Genomic DNA, 21,744 nt, shown 5'->3' with positions numbered 1-21,744 from the left:
CACTCTGTCCCCCATGCTAGAGCCCCTGCGGACAGGTCATCACCCCTCTCCTGAGCTGAGGTCCCCTTCTCAGGAGGTCTTTCACACAGTCCAGGAACAAGAACTTAGGGAGTCTGGGCCAGGTTTGTAAAAAGAACGAAAGATCTTGGCGGAGCCTCAAGAAACCCCGTATCCCTTCTTTATGATCTGCACAGTCTTGGGTGCAGAGGGAAAGCAGAACGGGTGGGGTCAGCCAGGACTTGCCGATTTGTCTTTTGGTCAACCAGCGTTCGCTCTCCGGCGGGCAGCCGGGCAGATGGAGGGAAAGATTTCCAAGAACCCTGCCTGCAGGTTCTGGGTGCGGGTCTGGGTGATGAACGAACGAATGTGACAGGATGGGCCCCGCATCTCTCGCAAGTCTTCCCATGCACCCCACCCCGTGACAGGTGTGGAGCACCTGGCTGCCTCTTCTGCTTGGCCCTTCCCAAGCTCCCGGGCCCTGTCACTAATTCTCCTGAACACTTGCTCTCAAAACAGGTGATTTGGAAGGAAGAACTAAATGCCTTCAAAATTAAAAGAAACCTAATTCTGATGGCAGAGGGCAAGTAGAGATGCGGTCTTCAAATGCTACCACGCTTGGTGGTCACTTGTTGTGTAGCTTGGGTGGCCAGTCTGCTTAGAAATGTCAAATGCAGCCAAGAGAGCCCCAGAGTTCCGGACCTGGGGCCCTACTTCCCTGCCAGGCCTGTTTCTTCAGAAGTGGTTGTAGGATCCACAGTTTATCATTTCCACGTCAGGTGTCAAGCCAGGGGCTCTTTGAGAAGGGGTATCCTTTCCAGAAGGACACACCTCTCCAGGGACTGTGTGGCCGGGACAGCTGAGAAGTCCCAATAGGCCGGAGGCACTATCTATCTCATGAGCAGTGGCTGGTGACTCCCAAGGGCAGCTGGAGCCCAGGGCTGCCACCTCCACCCCTTGTCACCAATGGCCTTTCTCCTCCCAGTGGACCAAGAGGACTTCTGAGTGTCCCACCTGGTGCCTAAGGAACTTGCCAGGGCACTGACCACCTCTGGGGCTCCAGGTCCACGCACAGCCCAGACTGCTCTGCCAACCCCTCCTCTGGGCCTGGCACATGTGCATGCCTCCCCCCACCCCAACCGATACTCTTCCATCAGGGCAGCCCCTCACTATGTGCAGGCTCACATCTCCTCAAGGACCACCTCCACCATCTCTGCCCCCTCTGCCCAGCTGCTGGGCCTCTCAGGAATGTGGTCTGACATTTGGCCTGGTGTGGGGGGATGCCCTGTTCTGGGAAACAGCCCTTCCCTTGAGGGAGTGAAGGAGATGGCCGGGCGGAGTGCTGGGTGAGGAGCAGGGCTCCAGTTGCTGCCACCGAGTGGCCTCTGGCCAGTCCTTTCCCTTCTGGTCCCAGCTTCACCCAGAAATGGAATCTTTGGGTCTTGTGAGCACACAGGACCTCACACTTCAGGGCCTCATGACTTTGGGAGGGGGTGGGGAAACCCAGGATTCCGTATTGGGCAAGAGCCTCCATGGAGTATGGGGAGAGGAGGAACAACAGAGAGCAGGTATGGGTGTCCCCAGCTTCTTGCTGCGAGGGTAATACTTGAGCTTTGCGAAGACAGTGTGGTGGGAAGAAGTCCCAAAGAAGATCCAAGTGCCCACTAACCTGAGCCAAGATTTAGTGAGTGTCCTCAGCCACAGCATCCACCTGGCTCATTGGGCAACCCCCTAACTCTCCCCCACCCCCCAGGAGTGACTGTCACAGGGGATGAACCCTGGACTTACAGCTGGTGGGGTGGTGGGGCCTGTACAGTCCCATCCTGGGGGATGGGGTGCCACACCCAGCCCAGGTAGGAGGTGACAGGCACAAGTCAGAGGGTGGAAGGTGTGTTCTTCACAGTCTTTCAGCCTCGAAGGCCTCTAGTGGGTCTATGGGAAGGACCAGGCCAAGGGCTCTCAGTTGTGGTGACTGACAGCATTACTGCAGTGCCCCCCACCAAGCCCACTGTGACTTCGCTCTACAAATGGTGGGGCTGGCCCAGAGAGCCAGGGCAAAGGACTCACCCAAGGCCACTCAGTGGGCCTCTGCCTCCTGGCTCAGGGCACCTTCTGCAGAAGCCGTGCACCCCCTGGGGAGCCACCCACACCATACCTGGGACAGCTGGCTGTCCCTGACGGCTATACTGCGGTCACAGGGAAAGCCAGGAGGGGCCTGAAGGTCCGGTGTGGAGCTCTGTCCAGCCCTGCTGGGAGGAGATCCAAGGCCAGATGCTGGCTCTCCTGAGCCTCTTGGCCCTTCCCTGCCTTCCCTGGCATGCCTAGCTTGACCTGCCGGCTGAGCCCGCCCAGAGGCTGGGGACCGGAGCGGTGTGCAGGCTGCTTGTACAGTGGGAGGCAAACTGTACAAGTGCCCCTTGCACAGCCCTTGGGACTTTTCCCAGGCTTGGATGCCATGGTGTCTCCGCAGGTTGTGGGGGCCACATAAGCCACGGAGCAGGGCACAAGGGCCACACGATGGAAGTGTAGGTCTCCAGGATTTTCCAAAACCCCTCCTGAGGTTCTCTTTGCCCCCAGCACTCTGTGCACAGACCAGAAAATGGGAGGACCGGGAGTCTGGCAGAAGCCAGTTGACTGGTGAGGCTGTGAGCAGGCTACTGGTCCCAGGATGAACTGGGGACAGAGATGGCGGGTGTCGGGAAAGTGGCCTGTGCCAGCTCCTTGCTGCCCTCTAGTGACCTGCAAGAAAGCCTCCTGTGGCTCTGGCGGCCACGTCTGGGGTTGGGTTTGTGGGAATGCACTCAGGCAAGTGGAGAGAAGTTCTTTCCTGAGCAGAGGCAGTGGAGGACAGGGGTAGGATGACTGCAGTTGGGGAGAGGACAGCCAAAAGGTTGCTCTACCAACACGGGTCTCCTCCCTGGTGCCCAGGCCTTGGGTGCAAAGCCCCTTCCCTCCATCCCGACACCTGGCCCAGCATTAATGGGCAGGAGGACAAGGTCACCCGCTGATCAAGGAAGTGAGAATAAAATTACTTTTATTTCCAAAAAATGTGGGGGTGGGGAAGCGACATGGTAAAAATTAACATCAGTGCCCTATGGATCCATCTTGTCTCTAGGGAAGGACAGCTCCTGGGGCCTGGGTTCTCAGTGGGGGGCCTTGGGAACCCATGTTGCCGTGGCAACCCACAGGTGCATCACACTGGATGAGTCCCTCGTGGCTGGCCAGAGCTGGGGGACCACAGCCCTTCCTCCAAAGGCCCCCCCTTGAGTTTGTTTCTGCTCCCCTCCCCTGAAGCTAAATATTGGTTAGTGGGTTAGATTTCCGAATGCAGCCCTGGATCCCTCCCTCCCTCTCACTCCCCAGCCCCTGGCCTCCAGCGCCCGACTCCCTGTTGGCAGTTTTCACTTGGCCCTCATCAGATCTCCCTCCTGATCCCCCAGATCCTCAGGGTCACCTCCTCTGGGACTGCCTCCCCTTGTGCCCCCACTGCCCTCCTGACAGCAGTGGCCCCAGTGGGCCCCCCTGCCGACAGTCGGGGCCACTGTGGCCTCAGTGAGTGAGCCCGGCTCAGCCCACCTCGGGTCCCAGAGGAGCAGGTGGTAAGAGGTTGTCACAAGGCCCAGCCCTGCCTCACCACCCCCCCACTCCCACCCCCCACCCCGGTCAGAATGTATCCCTATAACAAAAGGTTAAAAAACCAGAAGACACAAGAGAGCAGAAGATAGTGTGAGCAGGTCCACATTAGCCACCCCAACACGGGGAGGGGCTGTGTGAAGTGCTCCTGCAGCTTGAAGGGCCCAAGGCCACTCGGCCACTTGGCCACTCGGCCACTCAGCCAAGCACCTAGAGATGGTTGGTACTGCCTGGCAGGTAACGGAGCACTTTGGAGAAGGGTCTGATCTCTCCAGAATCTTAGGTCTCCCAGCCCCAACAAACATCTGAATGGGGTTGGGGGTGGGGGGCGGGCAGGGCTGAGCCCTTAGGCCAGCTGAGCCTCTGACCTGGCCATGGCCTCGGCTGAGTCCACCTGCAGGACTGCCCCCTTGGCTCTGAGGTCACAGGCTGTGAAGTGGAGTAGGGAAACGTGGAAGATGATAGGATGGAACAGCACGAGCCCTGGTCAGAGGGTGCCGGGAGGGCGAGGACACTTCCCCTAGGCCCCCAGGGTCTGAGCTGGATGCGCTGCAGCAGAGGGAGCTGGGATCGGGGCCAGGCCCCTGGACACCTGATAAGAAGTGGTGCCAGCAGAGAGGCCCAGAGCCCCGGTCCCGGTGTGGACTGGGAAGGAGACAGGTGCATCCTGCACACAGGCTCCCTAAGCCTGGGGACCCAGTGGTGGGGCCTTGTGTGTGGGGGGGGCGAGGGGGGCGGGCAGGCCTCCAGGCCAGGGAGCCTCCCTGCCCAACGAGGGCCCCACCCCACGGCCCGCAAGAGCGTCGGAGGGAGACCAGGGGGTGTGAGGCCTACAGGCCAGGCACCAGGGGGGCATCACGGGCCATATATGTGGACCTCTGGTCTGGCAGAAGCTTAGGGGCAGGGGCTGGGAGAAGGCGAGGAAGGGTGTCGGGGAGAGAAGCAAAGGGCAAGCAGAAGGGAAAACGGGAGAAAGACCAAAGATGGGATCTGTACCCCAGCCTCGTGGGCAGCCCACAGAACTACAGCCCACCCCTCCCTGTGACCAGCACTCCCACCTGCTCCCCCTTCCCCGTGGGTGCCCCAGGGGCTGCAGCTTCATTTGTGGAGGTAGGCGTCCAGCCACAGCTCCCCAGACTTCTTCAGGGACCTGGGAAGAGGAGGGGACTGTCAGGGCTCAGGCAGGGTGAGGGGGGCCGTGGAGGCTGTGCTGCGGGGCTGCAGGGGACCCCGTGAGGAGGGAGGGACTTCACCCAGCCCAGAGCAAAGCCAGGTCATTCCTAGTAAGGGAGGTGGCCTGGTGGGGACACTTGTGCCACAGGGCTGCCCCCTCCTGCGGCTGTGGGTCTCCAACAAGGGTCGTCCCAGCTACAGGCCTCTCAAGGATGTCAAGGGGGCCCCTGGCACTCAGGGACCACCCCCCCTTACCTGATGATGTCCTGTAGGGCCCTCAGCAGCGGCTTCTCCTGGTACTTGATGCCATGCTTGGCGCATAGAGACTTCACCAACGGCGCGACCTTGTGCAAGTTGTGCCGGGGCATGGTGGGGAAGAGGCTGGGGACGGCAGGGATACGGTGAGGACACTCCTAGCTCCACTTGCAGCCCGCACACACAGCAGTCAGGGCCAGGGAGATCCTGTCCACGGCTCTCCCCGTGTGACCCTCCCCCCCACTGCCCCAGGAGGCTGCCACACGGGGGCAGGGGGATGTGTGTGTGGGGAAAGCTGGGCCTCCGTTTCCCTGCCAATAAAGGGATCAATCATCCTACCCTATTAGGCGTCCAGGATCAAGGGAGACTGGTGGTGTGAGCTCTTGGTAATTACAAAGCATGGGCCGCACAAGAGGGGTGCTTGCCATCGGGGCCACGTGAGCCCCTCCCCGACTGCAGCGGGCTGGCAGCAGAGCCATGCTCTAGGCCTGGGAGAGGTAGCCACATGCGCTGCCCACGCCCAGATGGGGCTGGTGACCTCTTCCCTCCCCCTGTGCCACCCGCCTTTCCAGCCAGCCTTTGCTCACTGGTGCTCGATCTGGAAGTTGAGGTGCCCGCTGAACCAGTCGTTGAAAAAGGACTGCTCCACATTGCAGGTGGCCGCCAGCTGTAGAAGGGAGGGGTGAGAGGCCAGGAGTGGGGGCGGGGATGAAGAGCTTGGTCTTCCTGTGAGGCGCCCCCTCCCTATCATACAGCCCTGCCTCAAGACCTCAGCCTGCCTGGGTTCCCCACCAGTCCCTCCCAGCGGAAGGCTACAGACAGCCCCAAGAAGTCAGTGTGGAACCGGGTCTACCAAGCAGCCAAGAGCTGGAGGCCAGGGAAATCGACCCCCAGGCTCCGTGGGACCCTGGTGACAGCTCTGGCTACCCTCACCTGGCTGCTGAACCAGTCACGGTAGGGCTCCCGGTCAATCTCCATGACGATGTGGTTCATCTGTGTGACCCACACAAACCAGTGGCTCTCCAGGAACCTGGAAGAGAACACAGCTCAGCTCGGGAGCCTTGCTCTCCACTGGGCCTGGCCACGGCGGGAACAGATCCTCTCCCCTAGCCCCAAACGGCCTGGGCAGGTGCAGCCCCGACCAAGGTGCCAGGTCGTGAGGCCTAGGGCGGGAAGTGGGGAGCTTGGAGCCCTTCTGCATGGGGCCCTCGTGTCAAAACCCCATCAAGGCCAAGCTCAGGTACCTGATGAAGTTGAGGAAAAGGAGGGCCCCCAGGATGCCATAGAAAGGGATGTAGGTGATGAAGAACCGAACATAGTAGCTCATGGCCCAGGCCAAGTCCTGCAGAGAGAACGAGGTTAGATATGGGACCACCACCTGCCCCACAGGTGTGCACACAACCCCTCACATGCCCCGCTGGGCCAAGGTGTCCAAGAACCCCCAACAGGCCTGGAGGAAGTTGGGCACTGGGCCCACAGGGGGGATGTGATGCTTGTGTGCACAGGGCTGATGGGACCAACTTTGTTCCCAGGGGAATGCTGAGTGTTTGAGTGGCAGGAGGGGGCTGGGTGCCTTGCTTCAGGGAAACAGGTCAGGGGCCAGGAGATGTCAGCAAGGAGCAGCCCTTTCTTTCTTTCTTTGTTTAATAAACATCTTTTTTTTAAAAAAAAATGTATTTGTTCATGACAAATAAAGAGAGAGGCAGAGACACAGGCAGAGGAAGAAGCAGGCTCCCTGCCAGGAGCCCGATGCGGGACTCGATCCCAGGATCCTGGGATAATGACCTCAGCCAGAGGCAGAGGCTCAACTGCTGAGCCACCCAGGTGCCCCAAGGAGCATCCCTTTCATGGTCCCAGGGATTCTGAAGGTGCATAGACCCCTGAAAACTGCCCTTCAGCCATGTCCTGCCCATCAACACCTGGGATTTCCTTTGTCACAGAGCCGAGGCCAGTGACACCGTCCATCCTCTCCCTAAGGCCCTTGCAGCCACCTCAGACACGCTGATCTTCCTCCCACACTTGGTTCTCCTCCCGTCATCCCCTCTCCCTTCCTGCCCCTCACTGGGGTGGCACCAGTATCCCATGCTTGCGGGTCTTCCCTCAGCTGGGCAAGTGCTTCCCTCAGCCACTCCAGCTACTCACACCCTCCACGGCAGCCCCACAAGCAGGCCCTCCAGGCAGCAGGTCCCGCTCTCTCCACCATCTCACTGCCGCCCGAGTCCACATGTCTCCACTGGGCCATAGCAGTGGCCTCCCACTGGTCTCCCGCGTCTCCTCGTGTACCACGGCCACCTTAGCTCCAGGCAGAACCTGTCTCTGCCATAGAGCTCAGCCGATCGTCCCCAGGGCCTTTGCACGGATTCCTCTCCCCCATCGCTCCTCCTCCCCAGAGTCTCAGCAGGGTATGGTCAGAGCACAGGCTCCGGGTTGGCTGTGTTAGTCTCAGCTCCACCACTAGCTCTGTGGGGCTATGGGTGACTTCCTCGGCTATGCCCCCATGGCCTCATCTGTGGGACACGGAAAGGACCTCCTGCTGAGGCTGTTCATGGGTCAACCATGTATTGCAATGGTGAGCACAGCCCCAAAGGATAAGCTCTAAACGACTCTAGTCCAGTTCCTTTATACTCCGTGGAGATCTTCCTGACCTGGATCATGACACTGCCGTGCTTAAAGCCACCACTCGCTGCCTCCTCCTCTGGGGGATAAAGGAGACAATCCAGCCCGGGGTAGGGCACATGGGCCCTTCCCAGGCCTGCCCACCGACCTTGCCTCCTCGTGCAGCCGGCCAGACCAGGTTCTGTCACAGTGTAGTGTCGTTTCCACCTGGAGGCTCCTTCTCCCCTTGTCTGCTCTGCTTGGCAAACTCCTCCTTCAGTCTATGTTCAGTTAAGCTCCCCAAACTCTGTGACTGCTTCCTCTCTAGCCGGGGCTGAGTTGGGTGCTGGGAGCAAAAGGAGGTCCTTCCCTACATCTGGAAGGACAGGCTAATAAAGAGGTCCCTTCAATATTGTATGGAAAGTGACAGAAGCGAGGGGAGTACGGGGGCGGTCCTGACATGATGTTTGGATTTAGGAAGGGCATCCGTCAGGAGGGGGTGTCTGAGCCGGGCTGGGACACCACAGAGGTCAGCCGAGCAAAGAACAGTAGGAGACATTTGCAGAATGACAACAATAATGAAAAAAAATAAAAAGGTGGGACAAGGGAAGACAGTGGCGTGCATTACAGGAGGCAAGTGCAGACCCTGTGTCCCACGCACTCCAGCTCAAGTGCTTGCTGTGGGGGTGGGAGATGTGGCCAGGTCCCATCTGCCTCAGGATGCTGACCCCAGCCTCTTGGGTGGGCAATGGAAAAACCGAGGGCTTTACATGTTGGAAGAACACAGTCACATTGGAATATTAAAATAGATCTCTGCCAACTGGAGATGAAGGCATGAGGTAGCCTAGACAGGAAATGATGGAGACCCAAAGCAGAGCCCACGGCCCCAAGGAGGAGATACAGATTCCAGAATGATTTAGGAGGCTGGAGTACTTGCATCTGGGGAGTGCTCAGTGGTGAGAAATCCAGGCTGCTCCCCACACGGGTGCCATGAGCTGAGGCAGAGGGGAGCGTCCAGGAGGTCTAGGGGAAGGCAGAGGCTGGAGGGTTGGCAGCAGGCCCAAGGCATGACCTGGGATCCAACGAGGGGTCTTTCAGGGGGTGAGAGAAGCAAGCCTTATAAGTTCTGCTCCTACTCTTCACCACGTCCACATTCATTTTTGTGTGTGTGTATGGAGTGCAGTAGAAAATGCATGTCCATTAAGGGGTGGGTGTTTTTTTTTTTTTTTTTTTTTTTTTGTGCAGAGTGACACACGACCACAGGACCACTGGTTTCAGGGGTCGGGTATGAAGCAGACGCAGGGGAATTGAGAAGCGGAGGAGAACCAGCACATGTGGGACTTGAAAGATGATGGGGAGAATTCCAGGAGAGAGTGGTTATTGGCGTTGGATGTAGAGAACCTCCAGGGAGGGAAGCTGAGAAGCATCTCCAGGATATATGGTCACTGCCAGTACCACCACCGCGGTAAAAACTTCCCTCCTCAAAGCTCTTACAGTGTATCACCCCCTTTCCTCCACATGACCGGCATCTGGAGCTGGACAAGTCCTCGCCGTGGGGGGCCGTGCCATGCATGACAGGATGTTCGGCAGCTTCCCTGGGTGCCCACCAGGTGCCAGATGCCAGGAGCACTCAATCTCCCCTGCGTTGTGATAATCGAAAATGTCTCCAGATATTGCCAACTGGCTCAATAGAAGCTCCTGTTGGCGACGACTGCCCCAAGCCACAGGTGCACTTGGCACTGAAGCTCGCTGTTACCATAAATCAGAAAAGCACAGTACAGGATGCACCTCTGTGCCATGCAGCTGGGGACCCCTGGGGGTAGGGGCACTGAATCTTGCCTGCCCCGAGTCCCCAGCACCAAGTACTGATTGCAGTCAGCTGTTTCATAAGAGGAGCCCAAGGCTGGAAGACTGTCCCTCCTGCCCAACTTGAAACCTACTGCCCAGCAGGGCAACGGCAGGGCTGCCCAGGATCCCTGCCACCGAGCGGGCCCTGGAAGACCTGAGGGGTCCTATCAAATTTCCCTGGGCCTGCCATCTGATCCCATCCAGGTACATAGTCTTATTCCCTTCCCTACCATCCTTGAGTGCTTGGTCCCTTGGGGAAGCACAGAAAAAAAAAAAAAAAAAAAAAGGTAAATATTCAGGCAGGAGTCATCTGTCATAAAAGCTGATTAAAATACCCTGGGCAGTACCAGGAAACCCCACGCAGCAGGGCTCAAGTTCCTTTTCAACTGTAGGACTCCTCCCAAGGCCCAGGGAACCCAGTGGAAACAGTAATTACCATAGGCAGGAGATCCAGGTTCAAATCCCCACCGCTTAACTGACCCAGAAACTCCGTCCCTCCAGCCCATGTTATTTAACTTATAAACCGGAGTAAAATGACACAATGTAGGTGGCCGCGCTAGAACACAGGGAGTACTTATGAAATGCTCACTTCTGGAAAAATACCATGTGGGTGGCACAGGTTCTAACAAGACATGACTGGCAGAGACTTCCAGAGTCCCACTGCCTCACTAGCCATGCCACCGGCTCCCGCGTCTCAGCCCTGGACATTAGCAGCACTAACAGATACGGCCGTTATGCCCACAACTTCAGTGTGCAAGGACAAGGCAAAGCATTTGAAGCCCTTCCGAGACGATAGAAATATGAGGTATTTGTGGTTGAAGTCGGGGGACAGAACAGGATATGGCCTGGGTTCTCGTGCCGGATCCCCCCCTTGATGTCACCCTGGGCAAGTCTCAAACTCTCAAAGGCTCAATATTTTCATTTATGAAACTGGGTTGTGAAAAGAAAAGAAAAAAAAAAAAAGACCAGCGATACCTAAGTGACCTTCCACTTGGTCTCCAGGGCAGGGGCCCTGTCCCTGTCCCAGTGAACCCTGCTCTGCCACAAGCACACTCTGCCTGCGGTGATGGGTCCCTCCAGGTCATTCTATCAACCCTTTATGCAGAATGACCCGTGCAGATCTATATAAAGCCGGGGACCAGAGAGTGCACCAAAGCCGTATGGCCCCTGTGCACAGTTTGCTTCTCTCTCTGGATACAGAATCTGGAGAATCCACCAAGCCTGGTGTGACCGGCTGGACTGTGTCCCCTAAGATGCATATGTTGAAGCCCTAATCCCAGGGCCACATGTGACCTTATTTAGAGATAGGTGTAATTTGCTAAACTGGGGTCAAGAGGGTGGGCCCTAGTTCCCTGCCACTGGCATTCTTAAAGAAAAGGGGAATTTGGACACAGATCCAGACACAGGCAGGAGACCCAGCCGTCCACTAGCCAAGGCCACTGGCCCAGACCAGGTCCTCCCCTAACAGTCCTCAGAAGGACGTATGCTGAGGGCACCTGGGTGGCTCCGTGGTTGAGTGTCTGCCTTCAGCTCAGAGCGTGATCCTGGGGTCCTGGGAGCCTGCTTCTCCCTCTGCCTCTCTCTGTGTCTCTCATGAATAAATAAATAAAGTCTTAAAAAAAAAAAAAAAGAAGGACCCATGCCGACAGCATCTCCTCTAGGACTTGTAGCTTCCAGAACTGTGAGCACTGACATCCCTGTTGTGGAACAGAGCAGCCACTCTGTGCTTTGTTGTATGGCCTGAGCAAACAATACACATGTCCTCTCACCCAGTGCCTGGCTGCTCTCCATTTACCATGTGGAGCGAGGTGTGCGCTGGTTCATGGGGTCTCAGGGCTCCACAGGAGGCAATGGCCAGGGTGGAAGACAGGTGGGCCCAAGGTGGCTCTCATCACATCACCTTCAGGGGCTTTCTGAGGGGGCTCTGCGAAGGCAGTGGCTGCCTACTGACCCCACTGTATGTGTGTGGGGGGCGGAATGTGTAGGGCTGTGGCCTCCCTGGCTCCTGGCAGCCCCAGAGGAACTCCTTTCCTGAGTGTGATGAGGCAGCCCCTCTGGGAGGCAGCCGGGCCCACCCACCCCTGCCCCCAAGGGTTCCCAATGGCCCAGGCCAGCTGGACCCCTTGACTCACCACCCAGTCTCTGCGTACGATCATGGTCATGATGATCTGGTACTGGAAGTACACAGGGATGAGCAGCGGCGGCCCGACTGTGGGGAGAGCAGAGGCGCTTAGAGATGTGGGGGGCCCAGCTCTGCAGCTCACAGGCAGAGGCAGCGACCTGTGCCTGAGGAGGGGCTGGAAGCAGACGCCCCCCCTCTCCCCACCCAGGGACCCCTGAGTGTGGGGCCCCAGGCCTCTGTGTCCCTTCTGTCCCATGGGCCAGGGGCAGTTTGCTTGGATGGCTGCTGCAGCCCTTCCTGCTCTACCAAGCTTAGGGGTGATCGTGGGGTCCGAAGGGGTGGCAGGTGTTCCAGGCTGTGGTTGGAGAGTGGCCCCCAGCACTCACTCAGGAAGAAGTATTCGTGCTGGTGGTTGTAAGGCAGGTATTTGAGCTTCTTCTTGCCGTACTGAGGAGAGAGAAGAGAGGGTGAGCACCTGGCACCCCCGAGGCTCCAGCCGTCCGCACCCCCTGCCCATTCTGCAATCACTGCTCCTGTCTTATCAGCCCACACCCTGGGGCCCTGAAGCCTGGGATCTTGTGACTCAGAGCCCACATGAGGGGCACTAAATGAATGTTTGTGGAGTGCATGCCAACCAAATGACTCAGATGGGTGTCCACCGAGGAGCTCCTTGGCCAGTCTCCACCCATTTGAGAGTGAGAAAAGCTCCTGGGGCAAGCTGGGGAGCTGCCCAGAGCTTGCAGCAGCCTGAGGAACCCAGATAAGCACCTGGGGAATAGTTAACAGTCACCAGGCTGGGAATATCTACCTCCTGAGAGCCTCTTGCAACTTTCAAAAGCTAATCCTTCTCCCAGGCAGTTATTTTTCAGTCGAGGATGCTGGCAGGCTGCTCCCCCCGCGCCCCCCCACACAGGGTACCCTGATACCCAGACAGTCACAGAGTATGGAGGGTAGTGCCGGGGCCTAGACATCCTACTGCACAAAGCTGCTCAGGCCACGCTGAGCACGAGCCGGTGCGGGAAGCCCCTGCCCCACGGGGTCCCTGGATCCCTTTGATGCTAGGTCTCAGCCCTCTGCAGACCAGTCCATCTTGCTCCTCGGGGCCTGAGATCAGAAGATGTTGCTCAGAGAGTGGCTCCTGCTCTTATATTCGGTACTGAAAGGCCATTGGGTGGAGGGGGGGGCTTGGAATCTGCCAAGATCACCTGCACAGATAGCTCAGCCCTCGTACCCCCTAACCCCATTCGGTACCCAAATCACCAGTTGTTAAGAGGAGCCAAGGAGAACACAGGCAGAAATGCCAGGGGCTGGTTGCTGGGACGCAGCCCCTCACTCGCCCTTCCCTGGATCCAGCCCTGTCTGTTCCCACTTATCACACTCAGGAGATGAAAGCACATTACGGATAGAGAGACCCTGGATGTTGGCTAAATCAGTACCCATCTCCAGGGTAACACAGAGAGGGAAAGGACTGCCAGAAATGCAGGGAGGGCCCACGATTCCTGAAAGGAGGAGCCCTGGGTGGGAAGGAAGGCCAGCCTGTCTCCAGGCCTGGCATCTTGGCGCCAGCAGCCATGGTCACAGCACATCTGGCTGAAATACCACTAGAATTGAGCCCTTTGTTCTGCGTGGCCTCCTGTGCCTTGGCAGGGGTCTCACTCATCCCCAGAAAGTGTGGCCATTTGCACAAGGACAGTCACCAAGGCCAGGGCTGAGGCTGGCCTTGGAGAGGTCCCGGCCAAGGCGGCTTCAGAGGCAGCTATGGAAGATTTCTCAGAGGAGGGAGTGGGGGGGCAGGACTACAGGTGCACCCCTCAGTGGCCAGTTGGGATGGGCAATGCTGTGGTCCAGGGTTCCAGGGAACATGTGGCCCGTAGAACGGGTTCCTGGATCCTGCTCTAACCTCCTCCCAGAAGCCAGGAAACAGGCCCACAGGCCCAGCCTTTGTCTGCAGGCTTCTGGGCCCCAAACAGGAGCCCTCCCTGCTGCAGCTCTGTCCACAGATCATCCTAGGAGGTGGCCGTGGGCCCTAAGGGTTAGACTCTTGGGAGGTGAACACTTGGGGTGGCCCAGGCAGGTGGGCAGACCAGAGAGTCTTCATAGAAGGACCTAGGGGTACTACGGGGCGGGGGGAGGGGGGCACACCAGGTAATTCATTTGAAGTCATATTTCCATAGTAAGCATGCTGTTTTCCTTGATTTATGGTGACCTCTGGGGAGTGACAGATTACATGGGCTGACACTCCCCCAGCTACCCCTAAGCCAACAGGCAGTCCAGGCTCCCATGTGTGCTCCTTTGTTGCTGTAGAGTATCCTGCAGAAGCTGCTGGGTCCCTGGCCTTTCTCTATCAGACCCTGGGTGTTCCAAGGTTCAAAGGAGGCAGGGCCTCAGGATTCAGAAACAATTCAGTATTTGAGCGAATTTCTTCCCACACACCCTCCTCTGCCTTGCTATGAGCTGAGGATTCCCTCCTTGTCAAGTGGGGGTCTGATGGGCACCTGCCAGGGCTGCTGAGGGACCGGCAGCCGAGGTGGGTAAAATGTTACTTCGGGACTGTGGACAGAACCAGGAGCTGTAGTCACAATTCCACGTGTGACTGTGCGTGCTGGCACACATAATCGTCACTGCACATCTGTTCCCATCTTGATGACCTTAGATGAAGCAACTGCAAGGCAACTGTCAGGGTATGGTTGGCCCACAGTACCAGTTTTCCTCAGAAACCAGAAAGCACACGCACAGTGTAACAATGCGTGGCTGACTTGTTGGCTCGGCTCTTTGCCAGCATCCAACCACAGAAGTCACAGGTGCGGAGAGGATCAGGGTTCTAGAACATACCAAGCTGGGAGGAGCTACTCCTGGCATCTCAATTCATCAGGAACCTGGAGTGATCCAATAAGCCCGACTCCCTAGGGTCCAGCAGGTGGTGGCCCTGGGCAGTTTCTTGCAGAAGCCAGAAGCCCTAGCTTGGAGCTGGATGGCCTGGGAGTGGAGCTACCTTTTCCTCAAGCAAGTTATCTCCTGTCCCTTGGCCTGAGCCTTTCCATCTATGAAACGGGCATGAAGATAGCTCCTGCCTCATGGTTAGGCCAAGATTAAGTAATGTGCTGCACGCTGTGCCTGGCACAGCGCTCGATGTGCAGATTCAGTCAGGGTCTGCCCTGTTCGCCACTGGGGGCCACTGGGCCTGGAGGACCCCCTGCATCTCTTCTCCTCCAGGATAGTCCTCATCATACCCAGGGACGAGGCTCGGGTGGCAGGGCAGCCATAGAAAGAGAGGGTGCTTTTACTCAGGCCAGGGGGCTTCTTGTGATCTAGAGATGAACATGGAAGCACACGGAGGGCTCCCTTTGATTCATGCCCAAGCAGAGGCTCGGGGCGGGGGCGGGGGGGGCGCAAACCACGGTAGAGAGAGTGGGAGCCCTGCTGGCCCTGGTGGCCTGGCTTCTTGGAGGTCCCTACCCCTTTGGCCAGACTGGGCTGACCCTCCTGTGCTCAGCCTCTTCCCAGACCGCAGGCCAAGCTTGGATTGTAGCACATGCCAGGGCCATGTGCAGGGGACTTTGCAGCTTTGGAACAAAATGTCTGAGGAATGACAAGGGCCTTCCTTGTCTGTTCAGGGTTGGGGGAGGGGAGCTGTCGCCAAGCCCAGTCCCCGCCTCTGGGAACCTGCAAACTCAGAGAGAAATGAACTCCATGGCCAGGCAGGGCATATGCAGAATGGCAAGGCCCCAGTCCGTGGGCCCTGAAAGGACAACGTGAAGCAGGAAGCCTGGAGGCTTGGTGGCAGATAGGCAGTGGGAAAGGGAGAGCATCCTAGATGAGGGGGAAGCAGGACTTCACGTGGGGAGGCATAAACACTCCTGGCTTCTGAAAAGCCTGCTTCTAGGGCCACAGGGATAACGGCCTTACTGTTCCCCCCTAGGATGTGGCAGGTGACTAAAAGGGAGGGGTAAAGACTGCCCCTGACCTCTATTTAATTCTATACCAGAAGCTCCGGGAACCTCTTCTAACCCAAATCAGAAATGAGAGGGTGGAGCTATGAGAAAAAAAGTACATTTTCATCACTTTCAAGGGTACAACAGTCTACCCAGGAAACTCAAAAGAATCAACTGAAGGACAACTAGAATCACAGGCCTGAGTGGACACCAGCTGGACATAAGCTAACCATCAAGTATCAACAGCTTCTGGAACACTGGAGAAGCGCCAATCCCAACAACACAAGTAGGAAAGATCCATGCTTGAACTGGAAGGGAAACACCCACAAGACGTGTAAAGAAGATTATAAAGCTTTCCTAAGCGAAAGAAAAAGAAGTTTGAGGAACTGGAGAAAGAGGCCTTACTTCAAGCTGGAAACACAGAGTATGAAGATGGGAACTGTTGCTGCCGGCCAGCGATGGAGGGCCAGGGGCGGATGGAGAGCAGATGGCGCCCTGCAGGAGGCTGACCACCCCACCCAGGTATATGGCTCAGGGGCACACTCCCCCACCCCAATGGGGGTGCTGGGGAACCTGGCTGCCTCCAGACAAAGGTGAAGGGCAGCCACCAGCCTACCCACACCCCATCTGGCCAAAGTTAAATAATTCAAAAGTGAAGCCACAAAACACTGAGCCCCACACTGGGTGTAAAGGTTACTTAAAAATAAAATCTTAAAAAAAAAAAAAAAAAAAAAGAACTTTTTAAGCATGAAAGAAATTAAAGGAATTTGCAGGAGGAAAAAAAATGAATACCTTTTGCTACATAAAACAAACAAAATCCTCCCAGAAGTCATAAATAAGACCAAAAGGCAGAGAACTAACTAGGAAAGGGGCTTCAACTGCTGAGATCTGTCTACTTAATTTCTGCATAGCTGTTTGGAGTCAGTTTGTTTATCCTGGCCTGGAGATAAGAGCCTCTGGCCTCCTTGCTCTGGAAGCCAGAGGATGGCCAACACCCCAAGGTGTGGCCATTTGGGGCCAGGGCAGTGTGGGGTGTGGTATGTGGGCCTGGCATGAGACAATGCTATCAGACCCAATGTCACCACAGTCCCTTCCAGGGCAGCATGGTCTTGTGGACACCAGGACACAGCTCCACCCAGTAAGCATCTGGCCTTTATCCTGCCATGTGTGTAGGAGAAGAGGATTTCCACAGAGCACTGTGGCCCTGGCTGTGGTCTTTCAAAAGCTATTAGCAACCACACAACCAGATTTCCAAAACCTCCCACCCTAGCACCTGCCCAGCAGCCAACATTCAAGAAGTATTTAGGGAGAGGAGGTGTTAGAAGAGACTTCGCTGACCACCAGGCAGAGAGGAAAGAAAGCCTTCCTGCCAGCAGAGCTGGCGAGACTAGATTTCTGTTGTTAGGGACGCAGAGAACATCTGGCAGGACAGCCAACAGCTCTATGACATGAAGCCTCACGGAGAAAAGGAAGCCTTTGTCTTCACTCATCAGAAAACCCAGAGTTAATCAGCTCTGTTATCTGGACACCACTAATCAAAGCTAGCAAACTGCTTCCAAGAAGAAGCAGGCCAGCAGCACGTAGTTTGGAAAAGTCCATGGGAGAGAGAGAGGCATCGAACACTGATAAGCAGCTGGTCCATTATTTATATGGGAGGCCATTCCACAGAAATTCCAGCTTGAATAATTCAGAGCATCCAGGAAGGGTTTTCATGCAAACATCAGATGCAGATGTGTTCAGATGACTATCCAACCTATAGAGTTCCTTCCCTGGTTCCTGCTCAAGCCAAACACTTCCCGCGTCAACACTGACCCCTCATCGTACCTCAATGGGCTGCCATTCACCCAGAACGAACACATGCAGCATGTTCACATCTGGATCCTTGTGGAAGATGTTGGGCTTGGCATGATGCTGGAAGTGGCGGTGATTCCACCAGTTGGCAGAGGCACCCTGTGGGGGGAAACAGGGTGAGCAGCATGGTTCTCTGGGGGATTGGTTCCTAGCACCGCCAATACTCAGAACGAACGTCACCATCATATATGAGGCCTTGGACCCCCCAGCATAGGAATGAGGACCTGCCAATACTGAGTCTGGAGCGCTGGCCAGCCCCTGAGGCCAGGAGCCAAACCATGCCATCCCTCTGGTCCTGCTTCCCCATCAGCAATGGCAGGTGCTTGCAGCACCAGATGTGAGCCTCCACACCCCTCATTCTCCACCCATCCCCCATGTGCTGTGTTCTTCTCCTCATACAGTAAGAAGAGGTCTCCACTACATGGCCCAGGATTCCACTCCTAGGTGTGTACCCAAGAGAAATGAAACCTTGCCACACGAAACTATACACCGATGTTCCCATTATCCAAAATAGCCAATAAGTGGAAACGACCCAATGTCCTTCAGCCAATAATGGATAAATAAAATGCAGTAGATCCACAGGATGGGATGCTGTCTGGCCATGCCATAGAAATGTATGAAGCATCTGCTACAACGTGGACAAATCTTGAAAAATCATGCTGAATGAACAAAGCCAGACATGAAGGACCGCATATGTGATTCCATTTACATGAAATGTCTGGAATAGAGAATCTAGAGCCAGAAAGATTAGTGGTTGCCTAAGGCTAGGGCTGGGGATGGGTGAGAGGGATGAGGGGGTTGGGAGGTGGTGGCTAGGAGGTGTGAGGTTTATTTTGGGGATGATGAAGATGTTCCCACGTTGATTGTGATGATGGTTGCATAAATCTGTGAACATCCTATAAGCAATTAGCAAGAGACAACCCAACTGTTGCCAGACAGGTTTGCTGCATGGGAAGGTGAGGACTCAGTGAGGTCATACCCCGAAGGCCACAGGGAGGGCTTAATAAGCAATGGCTAACGGGAACAGGCATGAGTTTCCAGTGAAAGTTTTCTAACATGAACATCTAAAAACATGATCCTAGAAGATAAGAGACATTAACTGAGTATTTTTTTCAAGGTCACAAAGTTCTGCCTCACCAACTCAAGCTCTTGACACATGCTGGAGGCATGCCTGTTCCCAAAGATGCCCTGTGGTCCGTAGAAGGAAATGGGACCTTTCTGCTCTTCACTCTCTACTAGTGAACTGGATCAATCAACGTTTTGGCCAAGGATCTGGCCATCTACAAAAAGGTCTAATTGCTAAAACAAACATTTTACTTGGAAGATACTTTTGGCACAAACACGGTCTCTGGACACGAAGAGGCATGGGCGGGCACAGCTGCAAGAGACCTAGAAGCAGGTGGGTCTCAAAACCCAACAGAGAAAAAAAAAAAAGAAAGAAAGAAAGAAAGAAAGAAAAAAAAAAAAAGAAAAAAGTTCAGTAAGCGAGGGCTCAGAGGATTGAGGAATTACACGACACATTCATCTTTCCAGCCAGAAGGGACCCCACTCCTAGAAAGGTCACATGGGAAGTCCTGGGCACAGAGAAAGAAATTGAGGAGAAAGGCATGTCAGGGGTAAGCAGCTGTTTCAAATACCCCGACCCAGAGTTGGTTGTGGAATGAATAAATGAAGGAAAGAAAGATGAGCTGTAAATACCTCGGAGATGAGTCGCTGTCTCTGTCTCTCTCTGGACAGATTAGCAACAATATGTTGTTTGATCTTGCTAGTCCTCTGCTGGGATTTTCTTCCATTCTTTGCTAGGCAGAGCCCTACTTACTCTTTTTTTTTTTTTTAAGATTTTATTTATTTATTCATGAGAGAGAGAGAGAGGCAGAGACACAGGCAGAGGGAGAAGCAGGCTCCATGCAGGGAGCCCAACATGGGACTCGATCCTGGGTCTCCAGGATCAGGCCCTGGGCTGAGGCGGCGCTAAACCGCTGAGCCACCCAGGCTGCCCCCTACTTACTCTTCACACCCAGAAGCTCTGCCTGCCCCAAGATGATAAGGGATGATGAAGCAGTGATCCAGAGGCAAGCCCTTGCCTGGTGAGGGAGAGTAGGGCACCCCAACACACTGAGATGGGGCCGGGAAAGACAAGCAAACCCGGTGGGGGCAGGCAGAGTGAGCATGAGGGTTGCCTTTGTGACAGAGGGAAGGGGCCAGGTGAGGGCCTTGGGGTCCAAGGAAGGGGCAGTGTGGATTGCTCCAGAAGCCAAAGCCCCCTTGGTTAGGCTGGAGACCCAGGATGGGGGTCAATAGTCCTGGGCTGACCCCTATCACCACCTGAGGGAATGGGAAAAATGTGTACTCATCGCTTGAATGGTCACAAAGGCACCAACAAGTTTCCGAGTCTACTTTTTGGTTTGTCTCATTTTCAAATGAGAGGATTGCCAAGGCGGATGATTTCTCTCCACTAAGTGACAATTTTAAATAATCGAAAAAAAATTTTTAAATTTCTTTGCCGGGGAGGGGCAGAGGGAGAGAGAGAAAATCTCAAGCAGACTCCCCACCCAACATGGAACCCGAAGTGGGGCTCCATCTCCAGACCCTGAGGTCATGACCTGAGCCGAAACCAAGAATCAGACGCTTAACCGACTAAGCCACTCAGGTGCCCCTTAAATAACTTTTGATTAACTTAATCCGAAGTAAAATAATAATAAAATTTTGGTTTGGTGCAAAAAATATACTTTCCCTTAATGTTGGGCCCTTTAATATACCCAACTTTCCAACTTTTATTTTATTTATTTATTTTTTATTTATGACAGTCACACAGAGAGAGAGAGAGAGAGAGACACTCTTTTTTTCTAGCAAAGGGACCAGAGGAACAGATGGACCTACAAGACTTGTCTGCAGCTGTGTGACTATGGAGTGCCAGGGCGATTTCAGACAAGCTGGGATCCTCCTGGCTCTAGGGCACCCTGGGGTGAGTTGCATGGCCGTGCCTCTGGGCTGGACACAGCAAGAAGGATACCACTACACTGAGGGGCTGGCGAGCCATGAGTGCAACCCACGTCCCTGACTTCTTTTTTTAAGATTTTATATATTTATTCATGAAAGACAGAGAGAGAGGCAGAGACATAGGCAGAGGGAGAAGCAGGCTCCATGCAGGGAGCCCAACGTGGGACTCAATCCCGGGTCTTCAGGATCATATCCTGAGCTGAAGGCAGATGCTCAACCACTGAGCCATCCAGGCATCCCACATCTCTGACTTCTAATCCCCGAGCCCAAGTACCCTGTCTTCCCATTGTCCCAGAATCCTGACTTCATATACCCACATCCTGCATGGAGACCAGTCCTCTGTCCTGGCATGTCTTGCATCTGACTCAAAGGCTGCACTCCAAGGCCTTTAAAACCTGAAGGACATCAGGCAGGAAAGGCCCTCCCGGCTCCCACCCAGGATCTGGGAACAGGACACAGCCCACCTTTGTTAAGTGTGTGGTGATAACATGGGTCCGGAGTGAAATGTTCCTTTCCATTACTGAGGAGGGTTTTATCCCCCAGAAAAGAGTATAAAATGAAACAAAGCGCTCTACTATGTACACCCTCTCCCTTCACCCCTGAATTTCTGGAAAGAAACCAGGTTTTCAGGCCACTTCAGGCTCAGGGCCAGGCAGACCGCTATGGAAATGGTTACTAGTTCGGTGCTAGTCCATCCCCAAGCAGATTTGCAGCCGGCAGGCCAAGCGCTCCCCTTGGTCTGCGTCATGGGGGGATACACTGAACCCAGACAGGTAGCTCTTCCCGAGCCGGGGTGAGGAGGGATGGGATTCCTTAGGACACAGCCTTTCTCAGGAAGCAGCTGGGTGCTGCTGAGAAGGGCTGAGTGGGGGCTGATCTGTTTCCAAAACCAAGGAGATAAGCCTATCGGATGAGCACAAGGTCACTGGCAAGTCCAGCCTGTCTTCTCACAAACTTGCCTTTGTGGTACTGCCTCCTGATCTGCAGGGGAGTGAGAGGGGAATTGCTGATTTATCCATGAGCTTTAAACAACTCGGGTCCTTTGGTTCAGCTATTCATGGTGCTACTTGATTAATGTCCTTTCTTTTAAAAAAAGGTTTTATTTATTTATTCATGAGAGACACACAGGGAGAGGCAGAGACACAGGCAGAGGGAGAAGCAGGCTCCACGCAGGGACCCCGATGTGGGACTCGATCCAAGGACCCTGGGATCACGACCTCAGCCGAAGGCAGATGCTCAACCACTGAGCCACCCAGGCATCCCAGGATTGATGTCCCTTATCTACAGAGTTCATGACAATATCTCCCTTTCAGACTAAAAGTAACTTATTAGATAAGT

The 21,744-nt window shown here is 55.3% G+C and overlaps 1 protein-coding gene across 1 annotated transcript in view; it reads right to left on the bottom strand.

Annotated features, from left to right (window-relative positions):
* Window positions 1–3,014: 3,014 nt before the first annotated feature.
* FADS2 (fatty acid desaturase 2) overlaps window positions 3,015–21,744 on the bottom strand; it is a 29,512-nt gene continuing 10,782 nt past the window's right edge. The window contains exons 5-12 of the mRNA XM_072789402.1: window positions 17,380–17,505; window positions 12,010–12,070; window positions 11,634–11,710; window positions 6,303–6,400; window positions 5,992–6,088; window positions 5,646–5,725; window positions 5,059–5,184; window positions 3,015–4,780 (exon numbers count right to left, since the gene is read on the bottom strand). Of these exons, the coding sequence (XP_072645503.1) occupies window positions 4,729–4,780; window positions 5,059–5,184; window positions 5,646–5,725; window positions 5,992–6,088; window positions 6,303–6,400; window positions 11,634–11,710; window positions 12,010–12,070; window positions 17,380–17,505 (717 nt within the window). The 3' untranslated portion in view covers window positions 3,015–4,728. The remainder of the gene's footprint in view (window positions 4,781–5,058; window positions 5,185–5,645; window positions 5,726–5,991; window positions 6,089–6,302; window positions 6,401–11,633; window positions 11,711–12,009; window positions 12,071–17,379; window positions 17,506–21,744) is intronic.

Source organism: Canis lupus, chromosome 21 (assembly GCF_048164855.1).
Source record: "Canis lupus baileyi chromosome 21, mCanLup2.hap1, whole genome shotgun sequence".
Classification (NCBI taxonomy): Eukaryota; Metazoa; Chordata; class Mammalia; order Carnivora; family Canidae; genus Canis; species Canis lupus.
The sequence above is the reverse complement of the archived record's forward strand: the minus strand, read 5'-3'. Positions and strand labels throughout refer to the sequence as shown.